The following is a 9,928-nucleotide window of genomic DNA, read 5'->3' as shown; positions in this document are numbered from 1 at the left end:
TCTGGTTTGATACGTTTTTAGAGTTTTTTCAAACCAAATTAAAAAAAAATTAGTTTAGAAAATTTCTAAACAAATCAAACCATTTTAGGTTTTAAACCAAATCAAACTGAAAAAAATGGTTTAATACTATTCAGATTACAATTTGAACCTATTAAAATCATTCACTTCTGAATATATTATTTAACAAAATTAATTGAATTATAGTTTTATAGAACATAATATAAGCATGTAGAATAAATATGAAATATATATATAATATAAATGTAAAGAAAATGACAAAATAAATATGAAAAAACAAACTATATACTTAATTTTTTATTGAAAATTTCTATTTTATATATATATATATATATATATATTTAAAAAATACAATTTATGATTTAGTTCGATTTGAAAATTATTCAAATCATAATCCAAATTGAAAACTGTTTTTAAAAAATCTATCAACTTAAATTAAATCATTTAACAAACTAAACTAAAACATATTTTTTAAGTTGTTCGATTTAATTTTACGGTTTGAATCAATTATGCACACCCAAGATTTAGCCAAACTATGAAATACAAATTATAAAATTTTAGCAGAAAAGTGGGTGTCTACCAAATTTGGCCAACAAAGGATTTGGCCCAATTCGATCAAATCTGAGTGAAACCTTGTGATTCAATTGACATCCCTCACAACCAACCTTCTTCTTCATTCCTTTTTGCATTTTATACTATTGAAACTTGGAATCTAGTTGAATCCGTGGGCTTTGACCAAAAAATGTCAACTTGAATCCAAAGTCAAGGAACATAAGATTCGACCCATTTGGCTAAATCTAGCAAAAACCTTGTAAAGGTCGGTCGACATCCCCCTTTTAACAAACTTCTTTCTTCCTCACTTCTTAAGTTTTTTGGTTGAAGTTTGAAATCTAGCTAAATCTACAATATGGAAACACATCAATGTGAAAATCAAATGAAGATGGAGAAATCTATCAAAGATACAGTCACTACGGAGATTGAGTGAAGATGAGAAGTCTTTTGTTTAGGTTTAAAGGTATTTTCTTAGATAAGAATAGTCAAAATTTAAAAAGTGTAACTTTTTTTTTATGAGAGTTAAAAATGACTCTTTTTAATCCAAGGGTAAAATAGTACCATTTAGTATAATTTTTCATATATTTTTATTATCGATTTTAGTACAAATTGTTTGATTATATATGAGTTCACATTTGAGATTAAATATTTATTTTTTAAAGTAAAATTATAGTGTAACAGTCATGATAAACGGGAGTTTTATGATCATTTCCCATATAAAGGAGATGTTAGTAATATTTCATTAAGTAAAATGTTGTTCTTTTAAGGGATAGCTATTAAACGCCCTCAAGTTTGTTGAAAATCTTTAACCCTCTTAAGTATTCATTAGGGCTATTCAAATTTATTTAGTAATCAAATTGAATCAATATCTAAAATCAAAAAACAAATTGAAAAATAGATTATTTAAAAATTTTATTTAGATTTTAGTTTAAGAATATAACAAAACTAGTTTTTCAATTTGATTGTCGATTGTCTATTTTTGAAACCCAGTTAATTGAATTGAACTAACTTTGAAAATTTAAAAAAAAAAAAATCTAATCAATTTTGAAAAAATAAAACAAAAATACAATAAAACAGGTTGACCTTTTGAAATTTGGTTAATAAATAATTAACCAAAAATATATTTTTGGTTCAAATTTAAAACTAATAAATCTCCAAACTGATTCGATTTCAGTTTATGATTTTCTTGAAACCGATGAACATTCTTGATACTAACTATATAAACCCCTTCCCATCATGTCTATTTAGTTAGTTTTAGGTAGATAAAAAGTAAAAGAGTAGATGCACCTAAATTTTCATTATAATTATTAAATGTTTGTGTTATTTAAACCCCTAAAACTCACAAAGCCAAGACCCCCAAAGACATTTAATTGAACTTGGTGTTTATTGTATTTGTTTTATTTACATGGGTGCATTTCTTTTCCAGTATAGCATTGCATTAACTGCATGAACATTAGTACTACATTATATATTTATTTTTTTTCCAGTTCAAGTGTTGCAGCTTTGGATTGAATGGACTGTCCTATAAGCAGTATTAATATTAGAAAAACAGTCCCCAAGCCCCCTTGGGTTTACTAGGATTGTTTGTTTTCCAAAATTATGATCCAATTAATATAAACAATCCCAGTATCCAATGTACGTAGCACCAAAGTAGAAAGAGTTTCATCAATTAGCCTAAACTAATTTTCCCAAATTTCATGGAGGGAATTGTCCCTTCAAAATTCTCTAAATTAAATTTCATTCTTCAAGTCTTCAAACTCTTCCAAGTCTCCCTTTTATTATTTGACTAGGGTTTTATTGGACCATTTTTTTGGTGTATCATGTTATTAAAAGCCCAGCAAGGGAGAAAGTATTGTAAAATAAATTTACGTGAAGAAATAAAATCATTTTTAATCAACATGAGTATTGCATTGGCTATACAATACAAATAGTTGTTCTTCCTCTCGTAACACTTTTTTAAATAGTGGTTTTCAATGAATAAAAATATTGTGTTAAAATTTTAGAAACGAGATATACCTAACAAATAGTTTAAAATAGAAAAAAAAACCCTTTAACTATTTCGGTTATTTCAAATTTGTATTTTGAGATAAATTAGTAAGTCCATAGCCTCTGTTATAGTGGATCTCAATATAAAAAATAAATGATGTATATATATCTAAGATCCTTCACATAAAAACCTTAGACAATAACTTAATGGTTTCACGAAATAAAATGATATCACTACTACAAACAAACACGTATCTACTTTTTGCTAAACATCTCTACTACTTTAAATGTGTCCTTAACAAGTCAACAGAATAATTAAGCATTATTGCACATGTAGATTGTAAAACAAGTAGAAGCAATGTCATTATGAAACAAGCCAGTAAATACCTCCTTATTAGACCCCATCATCTGCCGCTAGAAGCAGGTGGCCATTCTAGAATTTCAGAATGTATATATTGTTTGAACAAACAATTTCCTTTAAAATTCTTGCAAAAAATAATGTATCTTGTCTTATAACTTACTAATCAAATCTTAGCTCAAAGCAATTAAGTTGTCTTAATCCAGTTCTTTCTTTCCTGTCAAGATATCCTAATTGGAATATAAATTCGGAACTTATGTAACTATAACATATATATATATATAACATTTTTATTAATTCTATATTTAAGATGGACAATGTGGTGAACCAATCAACCAAATGTACAGCAGCTAGCTTATCATTATAATTTTAATTTAATAATTCATTAATTACAGCTTAAAGAAGCAGAAATTGCATTCAATTATAGTTAAAAGTCACCAAAATTTGAAGGCATTGATTAAGAACTTAAAGCTTCAATTAATTAAGAAAATTAAACCAACCAACCATTCCAGCTTGGCTTTTGTTTTCTCTTTGTCATTTTCCCTCGCACACAAGCTATATAAACTCATTCCCCTTCCATGTATAGTCACATCACAAGTCTATTTCATCAAATTTTAAACACAAAAAGAAGTAGCTATTTGTGGGCTTTACTTCATATAAAACTTGATGCCAATGGCTACCTCATCATCAAATTTTATTATGACTTATTTGATTTTAAGTCTTGTTTTGGCTTTGACTATTGTTATTGTCCCTCAAACTGAGGCAAGAGCTTTCTTTGTCTTTGGAGATTCGCTTGTTGACAGTGGCAACAACAACTACTTAGCTACAACTGCCCGTGCTGATGCTCCTCCTTATGGTATCGATTATCCCACTCGTCGCCCCACCGGCCGTTTCTCCAATGGCTTCAACATTCCCGATATCATCAGTCAGTTTTCTGATTTATCCATTATTCTCCATATCATTATACTTATGCATCCTTTAACATCTAATGTATATAATTTCAGGCCAGCAACTAGGCCAATCGGAAGCTCCATTGCCATACTTAAGCCGAGAGCTTAACGGAGATAAGCTTCTTATTGGTGCTAACTTCGCTTCAGCCGGTATCGGAATTCTCAATGACACTGGGATTCAATTCGTAAGTATGAAAAGCAAAACATTGGTTGTTTTTTTTAATATAATCTCAGCTTAAACTAAAATTATATTGCCACATTCGCATGCAGGTAAACATTATCAGAATGTTCAGGCAACTTGACTATTTCGAACAATACCAGCGGCGTTTGACTGCTCTCATCGGAGAGGAAGAAAGCCGCCGCCTTGTAAACCAAGCGCTCGTACTTATCACTGTAGGTGGAAATGATTTTGTCAATAACTACTACTTGGTTCCCTTCTCTGCAAGATCTCGACAATTCGCTTTGCCGGATTATGTTAAGTATCTCATTTCTGAGTACCGAAAATTGCTCCAGGTATTTCAAATATCATCTCTTCTCTACTGATACATAGTGGGAAAAAAAACTCTAACAATTATGGGAAAAAAAAAAAACTGTGAATTCAGAGGCTGTACAATCTGGGAGCACGTAGGGTTCTGGTGACGGGGACGGGTCCACTGGGGTGTGTTCCAGCAGAGCTGGCGATGAGGAGCACAAATGGAGGATGCTCGCAGGAACTGCAAAGAGCTGCAGCATTGTACAACCCACAACTGGATCAAATGATACAGCAAGTCAACAGTGAAATTGGTGAAACTGTTTTTATTGGTGTAAATACTCAACAAATGAACACTGATTTCATCACTGATCCTCAAGCTTATGGTATTCTTTGGAACTTCTTACAAACATTTTCTAATTGTTAAATGCATGTTAATCATGTGTTAAATTAATTTGTAGGTTTCGCAACATCAAAAGTAGCATGTTGTGGGCAAGGGCCATACAATGGGATAGGTCTGTGCACAGGTTTGTCAAATTTGTGTCCTGATAGAAGCCTCTACGCATTCTGGGATCCATTTCATCCATCTGAAAAGGCAAACAGAATTATCGCTCAACAGATAATGACTGGTTCTAACAAGTACATGAATCCCATAAATCTCAGCACCATTTTGGCTCTGGATTCCTGGACTTAGCTAGAGATCAATCAAAGCCAAGACATCAGCAAATCACTTTCCAATTTCTTCATTTGGAAAGTTTTGTTGTGTTTTAATTAATGTCTTTGCGGTCTCAATTGAGTTAAATTTAATAATTTATTTGTGATCGATGTGGAACCAACATTCGTCGGGTCCTTCATGAATAATTTTTAAGAAAGAGAAGGCTGCAATTGTAATTTACCATTTTCAGTATTGATTATAAAGCCAGCGATAATAATGCCATTGCAGGTAATTAATTAAAAATAAATCAAACCCAAAAATTATACTAATTACTCATTTTGGTTTTTGATATGATTTATACTTATAAAATGATTTACAAAATTGATGAAGTCACTTTCTCTTTCTACTTGGTAATTAAGACAAAAAATATAATTGAGTAATAATACAAATGAACTATATAAATACATATAATCAATTATATATGGTCCATCTTATCAACTTAATTTGACCTAAAATATTTATATAAAATTTCAATATTTGGTTTGTTTCAATCTAACAATTATGAATGCGTATTTAAAATTAGTTATTTTATGATCTGTCTCATTACCTTCAGAACGGTTGAGTTATGATTTATAAAAATCAATTAATTAGTCTCTCAAATTAAGTTAAAAGTCTAAGTTATTACAATTTGACTCATCTTCTTGAATGGTTCTTATTCTTTTATTTCCTATTTCATCATAGAAGAAATTGTTCTTGTTAACCCTGTCTATGGTATAATAAATAAGATGTGAAAAAGAATACATGGACTTGTATGTGTCTTTTCAAGAAGGAATAAGTCATAGCAATATCAACTAAAATCAATAAAATTATATATATAAATAATCAATAAAAAACTATATATATATGATAATATTTTTTATATGTTTAAATAATTTTAAATTAGATATAAAATAACATCTAATTACATAATAATATATTATTTTTTATACATAGTATTACATTTTTAATAATAGTCACAGTAATGATTTTTCATATATAATTTAAAGATAAGAATCGATAAATAATTTGTTTGTTTCAAGAAATCATAAATATCTAAAAGCAATAAGTTCATCATAAATAATGTTTTATGAATATTATATATTAATAATTTATTAAAAAATTGTTAAAAGAATAAATTAGCTATAAGTAATAAATATATATATATATATATATATATATATATTTAAAAAAGAATAATTTGCTCATCAACTAATATAAATAGAAAGGGTGAACATTATTATAAATATAAAAATTTTGAAAAAGAACATTATTCAAGGGTTATAATTAAAATCTAAGAAGCTTATGCTAAAAAACTAGGCTAATGAAAATTAATAAAACTTTTGGTATATTAAGAGAAAATATTTTTATTGAAATAAATATAATTTATTCCCTACTTTAAATTGCAAACCAAAATGGCAAAAAAATAACATTTTACTTGGCCTTCACCGAAAGAATAAAGAAACCCTAATAGAGTTGATGACTTTATTAATAAAAATAATTGTATTTTTGGTGTGATGTGTACATTTAAGTTTCCATTGTTAAATTATTGAAGCCAATAATGTCAATATTATGGTGGAATAGAAGTAACAATAATTGGTGAGTTGTTGAATGCATTAATAGTAATAATTAATGACATAATGGGGGCTGTGTAGCTGGATTGCCTCATAAATTTTAAGTTAGCTGTACCCACAAAATCAACAAATCACATTAACAAATTCACAAAATAAATGCATACAAATAAATTTTATTAATCTCTTCATATAAATTAAAATGATAATATATAATTGAATGGTATAATTTTTTATTTTTTTTTTCGTTTTAAAATTATTTAATCATATACTATCATATCAAACGATATATAGAAATTACTAAGATTTATTTGTTGGTAGAATATTACACAAATGTGATGAACAAATATTGAACATCCAGAAGACATGAAATATAATAAAAATGCAGCTAGCCACCTATTTCATTCATTAAGTGTAATTAATGTCACCACCTTTCAATCTTCCCACCCACCTCGATCTTAATGTTCCCTCACTTAACTGTTCGTTACTTTTTTCTTAAATGATCATGTGATCTCAATGTTCATCTAAAAACCATTCAATTTTATATGTCAAACCGACACACGAGCTCAGAGCCAAATATATATAGATTCGATTATTTGACTAAAGTGTTACCATAAATAGTTGTGATTTTTTTAATTTTTTGGGTAAGGGTATAGTTGTGAATCTTATTGGGTAGAAAACTTGTTTCAACTTGGTTTTTTTCAAGATAATCTATGTTAGAATTTTCAAGAAGTTTGCTAGAAAGTACTTATTATTAGGGGTGTCTATAGCCTGGTTTGATGTGATTTGAGAGTTTTTCCAAACTAAACTGAAAAAATGATTAAAAAAATTTTCAAACTAAATTAAATTATTTTTTGTTCCAAACCAAATCAAACCAAACTAAAAAAATATAATTTGGTTTGATTTAGATTACAGTTTGAATTTATTAAATTATTCACTTATAAATATATATTATTTAATAAAATTAATTAGAATTATAATTTTCTAGGATATAATATAAATATATAAAATAAATATGATATATATTATATAAATGTAAAGAAAATGACAAAATAAATATATAAAAAAAAGTTATACACCTAATTGCTTATTGAAAAATTCTGTCAAATATAGTTATAGTGTATTTTAAAATAATATGGTTTATAGTTTGATTTAGTTTGAAAATCACCTAAATTGAAAACTGTTTTTAAAAAAATTACCAACTAAAACCAAACCATTTTATAAATCAAACAAAACCATAATTTTTAAGCGGTTTGATATGATTTTACAGTGTGAATTGAATTATATACACTTCTAATTATTATGAACTCAAAGATAGGGCTAAACGTAGCAAAATTTGACACAACCTGTTACCTAACATGATACGATGTAAAAAAAATCCAGTTAAGGTTATGATTTTTGACACAAATAGTAGTTTGAATTAGATTAGGGTTGATCCTTAAAAATCGGTTGGGTTTAGATTGACACGAAGCCAACTCAAATTGACCTGAACTAACTCAAATGTTTTGAACAAATTATTGCATAACATGATATCATGAAAAAATCTCCACTATTATTTATTTTCTTTATTTGACAAAAAAAGTTTCAATACATAATTCATGTTCTCTAATTTGAATCAATAAAGAAATTGATATTGTATCACCAAATACTAAATCTGTATCATTCATCCATTGCTTCTTGAAACATTGTATAGGTTAGCTAGATATCTATTTTTTTTTTTTTTTGATAACTTGGAGGAGCTAGTCTAAGGTCTTTTGCTAAAATTTTATCATCTTCTACTAAAGACATTCATTCTAATTTAATAGGCTTTTTTAACATACTTGTAAAAATTATTTACAGCTTTTTCTTTTGTTGGTTCATTATAGATACCACTAAATTGAACTTATTATGTTTGGTGTTTCATATTCATATACTTGTTAATTGGATGCTTGTCATATTCATAACCTGGAGGAGCTCATGACCTTGAAGAGATTATCACCAGCGTAATTGCATGCTTCTCTTATATAGGTCAAATATGATGACTTAAATCTAATTCAGTTGGCGCTAGAAAACCTTATCTAGAGTATTTTCTATGGAAAAAAGTAGATAAGCTTTTAGTTAGCTGGCAATTAGCCTTTTCTATGGAAAAAAGTAGATAAGCTTTTAATTTGGAACACTTTAAAGAATTATTTTTTTTGTTGAATTTAAGTCATAGAAGTTACAAATAAATAGGAAGACTTGCAAAATTTGAAATTATGTTGGGGAACATATGTTAGAAGGTTTGTATGAATTGTACGACCAATTTTTAAAGTTTAAAATAAGGTGAAGCTTCAAGTTCCTCTCAGGCTATTATAATTACTAATCAATTTTGTAATTCTGGTTGTGATAAAGACATTGACATTGACATTGACATTGACATTGACACGCTCAAACACACATTTTTTATAGAAATGCAAGAAGGACATTCTCAAAACATAACCCAGGTAGAACATTACCCCGGGGAGGGTTGTGAAGACATTACTAGTGATTTGGATATCTTGAGTTGGTGAAAAAAATTCAGCAAAATTTAAGGGTCTCTCGATTGTGGAAAGAGATTTGTTTGCCATTTTGATGTATATAGTTGCTTTCAAATCAACCTTTAGTGCATTGAGTTGTGTACTTGACCAATTTTGGAGATGTTTAACTCTACCTGCTATGCAAACCTTAATTTGTGCACAAAATTAGCTAAGATATTCACTTACATCAATCCAAGTTGAATATTACTTAGAGGATGCAAAAGTTTATAATTTAGGTAACTTGCATTATTTAGAGAGCATCCCTAACATAAATCTATAGTATTCTTGGTTAATTTTTATCCAATTTATTTTATTCAGTGTATTTAACAAAGTAATTGACTTTACTGTATTTATTTTACTGAAATGAATTGATTAGTCGAAAAATACTAACTACAAATGATGATTAATGGTACTAACTAATCTATTCTTCATATCGATCTAATAATATATCTATGTTTTCATATTCATGTAACTTTCCACATATTATCTTGTTCTAAAACCAAGAATTACTTGTGCATTGAAAGTTCTTTAGATGTTTATTTTCTTTTTTAATCTCATTTAACTTTTCTTGTGTTTATTTTATTGAAATATAACTCTTCATTTAGATGATTCTCAATGCATATATCATGAAAAATGCATTGAGAATGATGTGTTTGAAGGGAGGCAATATTTTCCCAAGTGAGTGATGCATTGAGATCCAACATATTCCAGTTTCAATTGCATGTTTTTCAACCGAGTACTTAAACCTGTTTACCCTAGTTTCATTCATGATGTAGTTTGTTTGATTTTATTGTTAGTG

At 28.0% G+C, this 9,928-nt stretch overlaps 1 protein-coding gene across 1 annotated transcript; it reads left to right on the top strand.

Moving 5' to 3' along the window:
* The first annotated feature begins 3,508 nt into the window (after nucleotides 1-3,508).
* LOC123206599 (GDSL esterase/lipase At5g33370-like) lies at nucleotides 3,509-5,267 on the top strand. The gene is made up of 5 exons (XM_044623777.1): nucleotides 3,509-3,839; nucleotides 3,919-4,049; nucleotides 4,135-4,377; nucleotides 4,467-4,719; nucleotides 4,795-5,267. Exons 1-5 carry the CDS (start codon nucleotides 3,581-3,583, stop codon nucleotides 5,025-5,027), a joined length of 1,119 nt encoding a protein of 372 aa, XP_044479712.1. The 5' UTR covers nucleotides 3,509-3,580; the 3' UTR covers nucleotides 5,028-5,267.
* The last annotated feature ends 4,661 nt before the right edge of the window (nucleotides 5,268-9,928 follow it).

The sequence above is a fragment of the Mangifera indica genome, chromosome 2 (genome assembly GCF_011075055.1).
Source record: "Mangifera indica cultivar Alphonso chromosome 2, CATAS_Mindica_2.1, whole genome shotgun sequence".
Classification (NCBI taxonomy): Eukaryota; Viridiplantae; Streptophyta; class Magnoliopsida; order Sapindales; family Anacardiaceae; genus Mangifera; species Mangifera indica.
Note: the sequence above shows the minus strand (reverse complement) of the source record. Positions and strands in the feature narration are given on the sequence as shown.